The 13,836-nt window shown below is 52.3% G+C and overlaps 1 protein-coding gene across 3 annotated transcripts in view; it reads right to left on the bottom strand.

Annotated features, from left to right (window-relative positions):
- The window catches only part of LOC144680587 (solute carrier family 35 member F3-like), a 102,193-nt gene extending 95,511 nt beyond the window's left edge, over positions 1 to 6,682 (bottom strand). For all 3 annotated transcript variants that reach the window (XM_078541742.1, XM_078541741.1, XM_078541740.1), the window contains exon 1: positions 6,454 to 6,682. In XM_078541742.1, the coding sequence (XP_078397868.1) occupies positions 6,454 to 6,682 (229 nt within the window). The remainder of the gene's footprint in view (positions 1 to 6,453) is intronic.
- Positions 6,683 to 13,836: the final 7,154 nt, after the last annotated feature.

The following is a 13,836-nucleotide window of genomic DNA, read 5'->3' as shown; positions in this document are numbered from 1 at the left end:
TTAACAGCTGCATTTTGTTCTCTGAACTTTTCTGTATCCCGTCAATGACAAAATGCATTTACATAGCACCTTTAACGTGGTAACTATCCCAACACGTTTCACGAGAGCATTATCAAACAAAATATGACATTGAGACGCATAAGAAGATATTAGGGCAGGTGATTAAAAGCTTGGTCAAAGAGGTAGATTTTAAAGAATGTCTTAAAGGAGGAAAGCGAGGTAGGGAAACAGGAAGGTATTGGGAGTGTATTCCAGGGCTTAGGGCCTAGGCTGCTGAAGACACGCTGCCATTGCTGGAGAATTAAAATCAGGGACACACAAGAGGCCAGAATCAGAGGAGCCCAAAGATCCCAGAGGGATTTAGGGGTGGGTGAGATTACAGAGATAGGGAGGGGTGAGGACATGGAGCAGCAATCACATAACTAATAGATTAGAACAATACTCTGCAGTCCTGCTTCATCCAGCCCTGAATGGCGGTGAACAGTTAAACAACTCACTGGAGGATTGACACCCCGTCAATAAACATCCACTCCTTTCACCACTGTCGCACAGTGGCAGCCGTGTGTACCATCTACAAGATACACTGCAGCAACTCACCGAGCCTCCTTCGACAGCACCTTCCAAACACATGAACAGGGGCAGCAGACACATGGGGGAGGATGTCTCCCTCGGTGGGCGGGAAGCCGACCACTGCCCGCGGTCAGGGCCGGACTGTGAATTCACGCTGGTGGGCCAGTTAAGGCCAATTAAGGACCGCCCAGCGTGAAACACACGCAGCAGCGCTCAGCGCTAACTGTGGGGGGAGGAGGGAGAGCGGGGAACTTTGCGCATGCGCGCGGGTGCGCACTGGAAAAACTCCCTGAGGCACAGAGCTGACCCAGGGAGACGAAGAGTTTAAAACATTAGAAATAAAGATTTTGAAAATGTTATAAAACATGTCCCCTCATGTGACTTTGTTATTCATGAAATCTTAACATTTTAATTTTATTTTTATTTGCTGTTGGAAACCCCATTCCGCCCGTGGATGAGGTTTCCTAAAAAATGCAAAGGCCGCTTGAACCTTTTCGCCTGCCCGCCAAATGTAAGGTTAGGTTGGACAGGCAGCGAAAAATTTCTTTCAATTATAACTTTAGTGGCCTTAATAAGGCTGTTAATTGTTAGCGGGTGTGCTGCCAACTCCCACGCTCGCCTGCCGACTGAAATATCGCGCGTCATTTTACAGTCGGTTGGGTCAGGCATGGGAACACCACCGTCTGGAATTTCCCCTCCAAGTCACTCACCACCCTGACTTGGAAATATATTGCCGTTCCTTCACTGTCACTGGGTCACAATCCTTGAACTCCCTTCCTAACAGCACTGTGGGTGTACCTACACCACATGGGACTGCAGCGGTTCAAGAAGGCAGTCACCACCGCCTTCTCAAGGGCAATTAGGGATGGGTAATAAATGCCGGCCTAGCCAGCGAAGCCCACATCCCGTGAACAAATTAAGAATATTTGAAAACTAGGACGATAATTTTAGACTAGAATCTGAAAGGATGAAGGGAGTAGATTCAATAGGAACTTTCAAAAGGCAACTAGACATGTATTTAAGGTCAACTAATTTGTAGGGTAATAAGAAGAAAGCTCTTTCAAAGAGCCAACACAGACAGAGTGGGCCGAATAGCTTCCTTCTGGAATATTCTATGACAGGAGTTGGTAATGACCAAATGCTGCATTAGTTATAATTGTAAATATGTCACCCCTTTGTAAAGGCTTAATCCTCAATCAAACAATTTCAGCTCTTCTGAAACAGACAATCCCTCTCTGAGCTTTCATTTCAATAAAGCTTGTGGAATCCATCGCGGAACTGGATTACCAAACATTAAAATGAGAAAACTGCCAGGAAAGACTTTAGTTTTGAGAGATGTTGTTGGCTCACACATTGACCAGAGGCACACATTCTTTAACAACATCCTGCATTTAGATAGCGTCCTCAGTGTAGGATCACTTCTCAGGGCATCTCACAGAGAACAGGAGTTTGCCAGCAAAACTGCAGAACAGTCAGAAGAGATGGTTTTAAACTGTCGTGGGAGAGATGCTTTTAGAACTGCGAAGTGGGAAGAGAGGGGAGGAAATTTCCTCAGCCCATCCTCTGTCTGAAAAACGCTTTTTAAAATTCTGTTTTAATTTTAAACACAGAAGTACTTCAGCTATCTTTAAATCCAGTACTGTCCGTGTGTGTGCACGCGCACGTGTGTGTGTGTGCGCGCGCGCACGTGTGTGTGTGTTTGTGTGTGTGCACGCGTGTGTGTGTGTGTCTATGTGTGTGTGCACGCGCACGTGTGTGTGTCGTGTGTGTGCGTGCATGTGTGTGTCTGTGTGCACGCGCATGTGTGCCTGTGTGTGTGCGTGCGCGTGCAGGTGCGTGTGCCTGTGTGTGTGTGTGCGCGCCGCATGTGCGTGTGTCTGTGTGTGTGCGTGTGCGTGCAGGTGCGTGTGCCGCGTGTGTGTGTGTGCGCGCGTGCGCGTGCGTGTGTGTGTGCGTGTGCGTGTGCATGCGTGTGTGTGTCTGTGTGTGTGTGTGTGTGTGTGTGTGCGTGCGTGCAGGTGCGTGTGCCTGTGTGTGTGTGCGTGCGTGCAGGTGCGTGTGCCTATGTGTGTGCGTGCGTGTGTGTGTCTGTGTGTGTGTGTGCACGCGCACGTGTGTGTGTGTGTGCGCGCGTGCAGGTGTGTGTGCCTGTGTGTGTGTGTGCGCGCACATGCACGTGCGTGTGTCTGTGTGTATGCATGTGCGCGCATGTGCATGTGTGTGTGTACGTGTGCGTGCACATGCGTGTGTCTGTGTGTGTCTGTGCATGCGTGCGCAAATGGGTAAAAAGTTTTTAGCTCCATTCTGCCAGTTAACAACTTGTAGCCAGTTATTCAATTCTGAAGTATAAGGTCCTAATTATATCTAGATATTAGGTAGAATTCACATTCCGCCTAACTATATCTCTATTTTCCGTGATACTGGAAATTGGAAGGTGGACTACCAGTCTAACCAATACTAATTGTGGTTATGTGCACTTAACAGGGACACATTTCCAAGTATGGGCTGCATGAGGGACTTAGTTAACTTCCAACAACAATTTCTGTCTGTGCTGCAGCTAGCTATAGGGACTGAGTTAATTTCCATCACTCTCTCTGAGTACTTAAACAGGCCAGCATTTGCAGTGAGCTATCTGATTACTGACCCATGGGGGTTTAACACCAATGATGTCGGGTGAGCAGATGCTGTTTGCAGTTAATATGGTTTCTACGGTCGTAAGCAAGTAAATGTTCGCAGTTGATGTGGTTTCAGGTCAGTTCCTTCACTTGATTACTTTCAGATATCAAATGATGATTTAAAAATGTCTTTCGAACACAGTTTCGCAACCGAGTGCAAGTTAACGCTTTAGTGTGCAGAATTCTGCCAAAGTTTTCAGCAGGGAAGAGAGAGAAAGAAAGATGCAGGGCTTGATAGAATAGTTCTATTGAAGAGTCATTCGGACTCGAAACATTAACTGTGTTCCTCTCCGCAGATGCTGTCAGACCTGCTGAGTTTTTCCAGGTATTTTTGTTTTTGTTTCGGATTTCCAGCATCCGCAGTTTTTTGCTTTTATGATAGAAAGTGTGTTGCTTAGCTATGCTGAACAAACTTCCTTACCTCATCACTTTATTAACTGAATAGTAAAATGTTGGCCAATAGAATCACTGGCTACCCACCGGTGTGGCTACAGCGAGACTCTTTCAGCAGTAATTTCAGTAGAAGTGGCCTCACACACACTCACAAAGGAGGGAAATGATCACTTTCACTTAACAAATCCCTCCCAACATTCAGGGAGCAGCCACAACAAAGAACCACTTACACTCTCTGTTTTACAAGTTACCATTTTACCATCAACAGGCTGTGTGAATATATTGAGATTATCGGCCCAACAACAGTGTCAATTAATCCATTTTTATTTACCGATATGAAATGCAATTCTTCACACCCCGATCCCCAATTCCCCACACCCAGATTCCCTGTCCCCACACCCGGATCCCCAATTCCCCACACCCAGATTCCCAGTCCCCACACCCGGATTCCCAATTCCCCACATCCCGATCCCCAATTCCCCACACCCAGATTCCCTTTCCCCACACCCGGATTCCCTGTCCCTACACCTGGATTCCCAATTCACCACACCCAGATACCCTGTCCCTACACCCGGATCTCCAATTCCCCACACCCGGATCTCCAATTCCCCACACGCGGATCCCCAATTCCCCACACCCGGATCCCTAGTGCCCCACAACCGGATCCCCAATTCCCCACACCTGGATCCCCAATTCCCCACACCCCGATCCCCAATTCCCCACACCCGGATCCCCAATTCCCCACACCCGGATCCCCAATTCCCCACACGCGGATCCCCAATTCCCCACATCCCAATCCCCAATTCCCCACACGCGGATCCCCAATTCCCCACACCCCGATCCCCAATTCCCCACACCCGGATCCCCAATTCCCCACACCCTGATTCCCAAACCTCCACACCCCGATCCCCAATTCCCCACACCCGGATCCCCAATTCCCCACACCCGGATCCCCAATTCCCCACATCCGGATCCCCAATTCCCCACACCCCGATCCCCAATTCCCCACACCCCGATTCCCAATTCCCCACACCCGGATCCCCAATTCCCCACACCCCGATCCCCAATTCCCCACACCCAGATTCCCAATTCCCCACACCCAGATTCCCAATTCCCCACACCCCGATCCCCAATTCCCCACACCCGGATTCCCAATTCCCCACACCCGGATCCCCAATTCCCCACACCCGGATCCCCAATTCCCCACATCCGGATCCCCAATTCCCCACACCCCGATCCCCAATTCCCCACACCCCGATCCCCAATTCCCCACACCCGGATCCCCAATTCCCCACACCCCGATCCCCAATTCCCCACACCCAGATTCCCAATTCCCCACACCCAGATTCCCAATTCCCCACACCCCGATCCCCAATTCCCCACACCCGGATTCCCAATTCCCCACACCCGGATCCCCAATTCCCCACGCCTCGATCCCCAATTCCCCACACCCCGATCCCCAATTCCCCACACCCGGATCCCCAATTCCACACGCCTCAATCCCCAATTCCTCACACCTCAATTCCCAATTCCCCACACCCGGATCCCCAATTCCCCACACCCCGATCCCCAATTCCCCACACCCGGATTCCCAATTCCCCACACCCCGATCCCCAATTCCCCACACCCGGATTCCCAATTCCCCACACGCGGATCCCCAAATACCCACACCTCAATCCCCAATTCCCCACACCTCAATCCCCAATTCCCCACACCCGGATCCCCAATTCCCCACACCCGGATCCCCAATTCCCCACACCCGGATCCCCAATTCCCCACACCCCGATCCCCAATTCCCCACACGCGGATCCCCAATTCCCCACACCCAGATCCCCAATTCCCCACACCTCAATCCCCAAATACCCACACCCCGATCCCCAATTCCCCACACCTGGATCCCCAATTCCCCACACCTGGATCCCCAATTCCCCACACCCGAATCCCCAATTCCCCACACCCGGATCCCCAATTCCCCACACCCGAATCCCCAATTCCCCACACCCGGATCCCCAATTCCCCACACCCGGATCCCCAATTCCCCACACCCCGATCCCCAATTCCCCACACCCCGATCCCCAATTCCCCACACGCGGATCCCCAATTCCCCACACCTCAATCCCCAATTCCCCACACCCCGATCCCCAATTCCCCACACCCGGATCCCCAATTCCCCACACCCGGATTCCCAATTCCCCACACCCTGATCCCCAATTCCCCACACCCCGATCCCCAATTCCCCACACCCGGATCCCCAATACCCCACACCCGGATTCCCTGTCCCCACACCCGGATCCCCAATTCCCCACACCCGGATCCCCAATTCCCCACACCCGGATCCCCAATACCCCACACCCAGATTCCCTGTCCCCACACCCGGATCCCCAATTCCCCACACCCGGATCCCCAATTCCCCACACCCAGATTCCCTGTCCCCACACCCGGATCCCCAATTCCCCACACCCCGATCCCCAATTCACCACACGTGGATCCCCAATTCCCCACACCCCGATCCCCAATTCCCCACACGCGGATCCCCAATTCCCCACACCCGGATCCCCAATTCCCCACACCCGGCTCCCCAAATCTCCACATCTGGATTCCCAAATCTTCAGATGTGACTAGTGGGTGGTGTATTGTACAACCCTGAAAAGAGACACAGTCTTGGGGCAATTCTAGCCCTGTAATGAAGACAGGAGTTAACCATTCATTTCCCCCACTAGATGCCCCTTAGCAAATCATCAATACACTGGATGTGAAGGGAAAGCACAGCACAAGTCAGTGTGAAGGATACAGTGCAATGGGCTGTGGGACTCACTGGAGTATCGGAAAGACCAGGGTTGATAACCATAATAACCGGTGATCCTCAGGATTCGCTCTTCAATGGAACTCAGGCCACCTGAGGAGATGCTGCTCAAATCCTCAAATGACTTGGATGCTTTCAGATCCTCCTTTATACATTCGTCTACCACCAGGTATTTGAGCTGGCGAAGCTGGGGACTGACATCTGATAACCTCCGCGGACTCACATCGGGAGTTCTACGCATAATCCTGCAGGACAATGGAGAAAGAGACCAAATACAAGAATAGGGAGCAAAATCACTGTGTTACTGGTTAAAAGGGAATAACATCACTGTGTTATCGGTTAAAGGGGATTGATGTCACTGTGTTACTGGTTAAGGGGAATAGGATCATTGTGTTACCAGTTAAAAGGGAGTAGCACCACTGTATTACTGGTTTGAGGGGACTGATGTCACTGTGTTACTGGTTAAAGGGGAATAGCACCACTGTGTTACTGGGTAAAGGGGACCAATGTCGCTTTGTTACTGGTTAAAGGGTCAGATGTTACTATGTTACCGACTAAAGGGGAATAACATCAGTGTGTTACGGGTTAAAGGGGACTGAAGTCATTGTGTTGCCGGTTAAAGCAGAATAGTATCACAGTATTACTGGTTAAAGGGGACTGATGTTGCTATGTTATTGGTTAAAGAGAACTGATGTCACTGTGTTACTGGTTAAAGAGGAATAGCATCACTATGTTACCGGTTAAAGGGGATCGAATTCACTGTGCTACTGGTTAAAGGGAACCGATGTCATTATGTTACTGGTTAAAGGGGAAGAGTATAATTGTGTTACTGGTTAAAGGGGACCAATGTCACTGAGTTACTGGTTAAAGGGGAACAGTATAACTGCGTTACTGGTTACAGGGACTGATGTCACTGTGTTACTGGTTAAAGGGGAAGAGTATAATTGTGTTACTGGTTACAGGGACTGATGTCACTGAGTTACTGGTTAAAGGGGAAGAGTATAATTGTGTTACTGGTTACAGGGACTGATGTCACTGAGTTACTGGTTAAGGAGGAATTGCATCACTAAGCATCTGGTTAAAGGGAGCAATGTCACTGTGACGCTGGTTAAAGGGGGTGATGTCACCGCATCCCTGGTTAAAGGGGTCGGAATCACCGTGTCTCCGGTTAAAGGGGCAACGTCACCGGGTCTCTGGTTAAAGGGAGCGATGTCACTGTGTCTCTGGTTAAAGGGAGCGACATCACCATGTCTCTGGTAAAAGAGAGCGACATCACCGTGTCTCTGGTTAAAGGGAGCGACATCACCGTGTCTCTGGTTAAAGGGAGCGACATCACCGTGTCTCAGGTTAAAGGGAGCGACGTCACCGTGTCTCTGGTTAAAGGGAGCGACGCCACCGTGTCTCTGGTTAAAGGGGGCGACGTCACCGTGTCTCTGGTTAAAGGGGACGACGTCACCGTGTCTCTGGTTAAAAGGAGCGATGTCACCGAGGATCCGGTTAAAGGGAGCGACGTCACCGTGTCTCTGGTTAAAGGGGACGACGTCACCGTGTCTCTGGTTAAAGGGAGCGACGTCACCGTGTCTCTGGTTAAAGGGAGCGACGTCACGTGTCTCTGGTTAAAGGGGGCGACGTCACCGTGTCTCTGGTTAAAGGAGACGACGTCACCGTGTCTCTGGTTAAAGGGGGCGACGTCACCGTGTCTCTGGTTAAAGGGGGCGACGTCACCGTGTCTCTGGTTAAAGGGGGCGACGTCACCGTGTCTCTGGTTAAAGGGGGCGACGTCACCGTGTCTCTGGTTAAAGGGGGCGACGTCACCGTGTCTCTGGTTAAAGGGAGCATTTGCCACCGTGTCTCAGGTTAAAGGGAGCGACGTCACCGTGTCTCAGGTTAAAGGGAGCGACGTCACCGTGTCTCTGGTTAAAGGGAGCGACGCCACCGTGTCTCTGGTTAAAGGGAGCGACGTCACCATGTCTCTGGTTAAAGGGGACGACGTCACCGTGTCTCTGGTTAAAAGGAGCGATGTCACCGAGGATCCGGTTAAAGGGGACGACGTCACCGTGTCTGGTTAAAGGGAGCGACGTCACGTGTCTCTGGTTAAAGGGGGCGACGTCACCGTGTCTCTGGTTAAAGGAGACGACATCACCGTGTCTCTGGTTAAAGTGGGCGACGTCACCGTGTCTCTGGTTAAAGGGGGCGACGTCACCGTGTCTCTGGTTAAAGGGGGCGACGTCACCGTGTCTCTGGTTAAAGGGAGCATTTGCCACCGTGTCTCTGGTTAAAGGGAGCGACGTCACCATGTCTCTGGGTAAAGGGGAAGACGTCACCGTGTCTCTGGTTAAAGGGGACGACATCACCATGTCTCTGGTTAAAGGGGACGGCGTCACCGTGTCTCTAGTTACAGGGGACGACGTTACCGTGTCTCTGGTTAAAGGGGACGATGTCACCGTGTCTCTGGTTAAAGGGGACGACGTCACCGTGTCTCTGGTTAAAGGGGACGATGTCACCATGTCTCTGGTTAAAGGGAGCGACGTCACCGTGTCTCTGGTTAAAGGGGACGACGTCACCGTGTCTCCGGTTAAAGGGAGCAACGTCACCCTGTCTCTGGTTAAAGGGAGCGACGTCACCGTGTCTCTGGTTAAACGGAGCGACGTCACCGTTTCTCTGGTTAAAGGGAGCGACGTCACCGTGCCTCTGGTTCAAGGTAGAGATGTCACCGTGTCTCTGGTTAAAGGGGGCGATGTCACCGTGTCTGTGGTTAAACAGAGCAACGTCACCATGTTTCTGGTTAAAGGGAGCGACGTCACCGTGTCTCTGGTTAAAGGGAGCGACGTCACCATGTCTCTGGTTCAAGGTAGAGATGTCACCGTGTCTCTGGTTAAAGGGGGCGATGTCACCGTGTCTGTGGTTAAACAGAGCAACGTCACCATGTTTCTGGTTAAAGGGATCGACGTCACCGTGTCTCTGGTTAAAGGGAGCGATGTAACCGAGTACCCGGTAAAAAGGGGCGACGTCACCGTGTCTCTTGTTAAAGGGGGTAACGTCACCGTGTCTCTGGTTAAAGGGGGCGATGTCACCGTGTCTGTGGTTAAACAGAGCGACGTTACCATGTTTCTGGTTAAAAGGAGTGATGTCACCGTGTCTCTGGCTAAAGGGGACTACATCACCGTGTCCCTGGTTAAAGGGGACGACGTCACCGTGTCTCTGGTTGAAGGGAGCAACATCACTCTACGTCTGGTTAAAGGGGTGCGACGTCACCCTGTTTCTGGTTAAAGGGGGCGATGTCACCGTGCCTCTGGTTAAAGGGAGCGACATCACCGTGTCTCTGGTTAAAGGGAGCGACGTGACCCTGTCATTGGTTAAAGGGGACGACGTCACCATGTCTCTGGTTAAAGGTGACGATGTCACCGTGTCTCTGGTTAAAAGGGACGAAGTCACCGTGTCTCTGGTTAAAGGGGGAGACGTCTCCGTGTCTCTGGTTAAAGGGGACGATGTCAACGTGTCTCTGGTTAAAGGGGACGAAGTCACCGTGTCTCTGGTTAAAGGGGGAGACGTCTCTGTGCCTCTGGTTAAAGGGAGCGACGTCACCGTGTCGCTGGTTAAAGGCAGCAACGTCACCGAGCCTCTGGTTAAAGGGAGCAACATCACTCTACATCTGGTTAAAGGGAGCGACGTCACCAAGTCTCTGGTTAAAGGGAGCAACGTCATCGTGTCTCTGGTTAAAGGGGGCGACGTCACAATGTCTCTGGGTAAAGGAGACGACGTCACCGTTTGTCTGGTTAAAGGGGACGACGTCACAGTGTCTCTGGTTAAAGGGAGCGACATCACCGTGTCTCTAGTTACAAGGAACGACGTCACCGTGTCTCTGGTTAAAGGGGACAACATCACCGTGTCTCTTGTTAAAAGGGACGATGTCACCGTGTCTCTGGTTAAAGGGGACGACGTCACCGTGTCTCTGGTTAAAGGGGACGACGTCACCGTGTCTCTGGTTGAAGGGAGCGACATCACCGTGCCTCTGCTTAAAGGCAGCGACGTCACCGTGTCTCTGGTTAAAGGGGACGACGTCACAGTGTCTCTGGTTAAAGGGAGCGACGTCACCGTGTCTCTGGTTAAAGGGAACGACGTCGCCCTGTCTTTGGTACAAGGGGACGATGTCACCGTGTCTCTGGTTAAAGGGGACGACGTCACCGTGTCTCTGGCTAAAGTGGACGACGTCACAGTGTCTCTGGTTAAAGGGGACGACGTCACCGTGTCTCTGGTTAAAGGGAGCGACGTCACCATGTCGCTGGTTAAAGGGAGCGACGTCACCGAGCCTCTGGTTAAAGGGAGCAACATCACTCTACATCTGGTTAAAGGGAGCGAAGTCACCAAGTCTCTGGTTAAAGGGAGCGACGTGACCGTGTCTCTGGTTAAAGGGAGCGACATCACAATGTCTCTGGTTAATGGGGACGACGTCACCATGTCTCTGGTTAAATGGGACGATGTCACCATGTCTCTCGGTAAAGGGGACGACGTCACCGTGCCTCTGGTTAAAGGGGACGATGTCACCGTGTCTCTGGTTAAAGGGAGCGACGTCACTGTTTCTCTGGTTAAAGGGGACGACGTCACAGTGTCTCTGGTTAAAGGGAGCGACGTCACCGTGTCTCTGGTTTAAGGGGACGACGTCACCGTGTCTCTGGTTAAAGGGGACGACGTCACCGTGTCTCTGGTTAAAGGGGACGACGTCACCATGTCTCTGGTTAAAGGGAGCGCCGTCACCGTGTCGCTGGTTAAAGGGAGCGACGTCACCGAGCCTCTGGTTAAAGGGAGCGACGTCACCGTGCCTCTGGTCAAAGGGAGCGACGTCACAATGTTTCTGGTTAAAGGGGACGACGTCACCATGTCTCTGGTTAAAGGGGACGATGTCACCGTGTCTCTGGTTAAAGGGGACGACGTCACCGTGTCTCTGGTTAAAGGGCACGACGTCACCGTGTCTCTGGTTGAAGGGGACGACGTCACCGTGTCTCTGGTTAAAGGGGACGATGTCACCGTGTCTCTGGTTAAAGGGAGCGACGTCACCGTGTCTCTGGTTAAAGGGTACGACGTCACCGTGTCTTCGGTTAAAGGGAGCGACGTCACCCTGTCTCTGGTTAAAGGGGACGACGTCACCGTGTCTCTGGTTAAAGGGAGCGACGTCACCGTGTCGCTGGTTAAAGGGAGCGACGTCACCGAGCCTCTGGTTAAAGGGAGCGACGTCACCGTGCCTCTGGTCAAAGGGAGCGACGTCACAATGTCTCTGGTTAAAGGGGACGACGTCACCGTGTCTCTCGGTAAAGGGGACGATGTCACCGTGTCTCTGGTTAAAGGTAGCGACGTCACCGTGTCTCTGGTTCAAGGGAGCGACGTCACCGTGTCTCTGGTTTAAGGGGACGACGTCACCGTGTCTCTGGTTAAAGGGGACGACATCACCGTGTCTCTGGTTAAAGGGGACGACGTCACCGTGTCTCTGGTTAAAGGGAGCGACGTCACCGTGTCGCTGGTTAAAGGGAGCGACGTCACCGAGCCTCTGGTTAAAGGGAGCGACGTCACCGTGCCTCTGGTCAAAGGGAGCGACGTCACAATGTCTCTGGTTAAAGGGGACGACGTCACCGTGTCTCTGGTTAAAGGGGACGATGTCACCGTGTCTCTGGTTAAAGGGAGCGACGTCACCGTGTCTCTGGTTAAAGGGTATGACGTCAGCGTGTCTTCGGTTAAAGGGAGCGACGTCACCCTGTCTCTGGTTAAAGGGAGCGACGTCACCGTGTCTACGGTTAAAGGGAGCGATGTCACCCTGCCTCTGGTTAAAGGGAGCGACGTCACCGTTTCTCTGGTTAAAGGGGACGACGTGACAGTGTCTCTGGTTAAAGGGAGCGACGTCCCCGTGTCTCTGGTTAAAGGGAGCGACGTCGCCCTGTCTTTGGTAAAAGGGGACGAAGTCACCGTGTCTCTGGTTAAAGGGGACGACGTCACCGTGTCGCTGGCTAAAGGGGATGACGTCACCGTGTCTCTGGCTAAAGGGGACGACGTCACAGTGTCTCTGGTTAAAGGGGACGACGTCACCGAGCCTCTGGTTAAAGGGAGCAACATCACTCTACATCTGGTTAAAGGGAGCGACGTCACCAAGTCTCTGGTTAAAGGGAGCGACGTCATCGTGTCTCTGGTTAAAGGGAGCTATGTCACAATGTCTCTGGTTAAAGGGGACTACGTCACCGTGTCTCTGGTTAAAGGGGACGACGTCACCGTGTCTCTGGGTAAAGGGGATGACGTCACCGTGTCTCTGGTTAAAGGGGACGACGTCACCGTGTCTCTGGTTAAACGGGACGATGTCACGGTGTCTCTGGTTGAAGGGAGCGACATCACCGTGTCTCTGGTTAAAGGCAGCGACATCACCGTGTCTCTGGTTAAAGGGAGCGACGTGACCCTGTCACTGGTTAAAGGGGATGACGTCACCGTGTCTCTGGTTAAAGGGGACAATGTCACCATGTCTCTGGTTAAAGTGGACGAAGTCACCGTGTCTCTGGTTAAAGGGGGAGACGTCTCCGTGTCTCCGGTTAAAGGAAGCGACGTCACCGTGTCGATGGTTAAAGGGAGCGACGTCACCGAGCCTCTGGTTAAAGGGAGCAACATCACTCTACATCTGGTTAAAGGGAGCGACGTCACCAAGTCTCTGGTTAAAGGGGACGACGTCACCATGTCTCTGGTTAAAGGGGACGATGTCACCGTGTCTCTGGTTAAAGGGAGCGACGTCACCGTGTCTCTGGTTAAAGTGTACGACGTCACCGTGACTTCGGTTAAAGGGAGCGACGTCACCCTGTCTCTGGTTAAAGGGAGCGACGTCACCGTGCCTCTGGTTAAAGGGAGCGACGTCACCTTGTCTCTGGTTAAAGGGGGCGACGTCACCGTTTCTCTGGTTACAGGGGACGACGTTACAGTGTCTCTGGTTAAAGGGAGCGACGTCACCGTGTCTCCGGTTAAAGGAATCGACGTTACTGTGTCTCTGGTTAAAGGGAGCAACATCACTCTACGTCTGCTTAAAGGGGTGTGACGTCACCCTCTTTCTGGTTAAAAGGGGCGATGTCACCATGTCTCTGGTTAAAGGGAGCGACATCACCGTGTCTCTGGTTAAAGGGAGCGACATGACCCTGTCATTGGTTAAAGGGGATGATGTCACTGTGTCTTTGGTTAAAGGGAGCGACATCACCGTGTCGCTGGTTAAAGAGGGCGACGTCACCGTGTCTCTGGTTAAAGGCAGCGACATCACCGTGTCTCTGGTTAAAGGGAGCGACATGACCCTGTCATTGGTTAAAGGGGATGATGTCACCGTGTCTCTGGTTAAAGGGAGCGACGTCACCGTGTCGCTGGTTAAAGAGGGCGACGTCA

The sequence above is a fragment of the Cetorhinus maximus genome, chromosome 5, assembly GCF_964194155.1.
Source record: "Cetorhinus maximus chromosome 5, sCetMax3.hap1.1, whole genome shotgun sequence".
Taxonomy (NCBI): Eukaryota; Metazoa; Chordata; class Chondrichthyes; order Lamniformes; family Cetorhinidae; genus Cetorhinus; species Cetorhinus maximus.
This window is presented reverse-complemented; position numbering and strand designations above follow the sequence as displayed.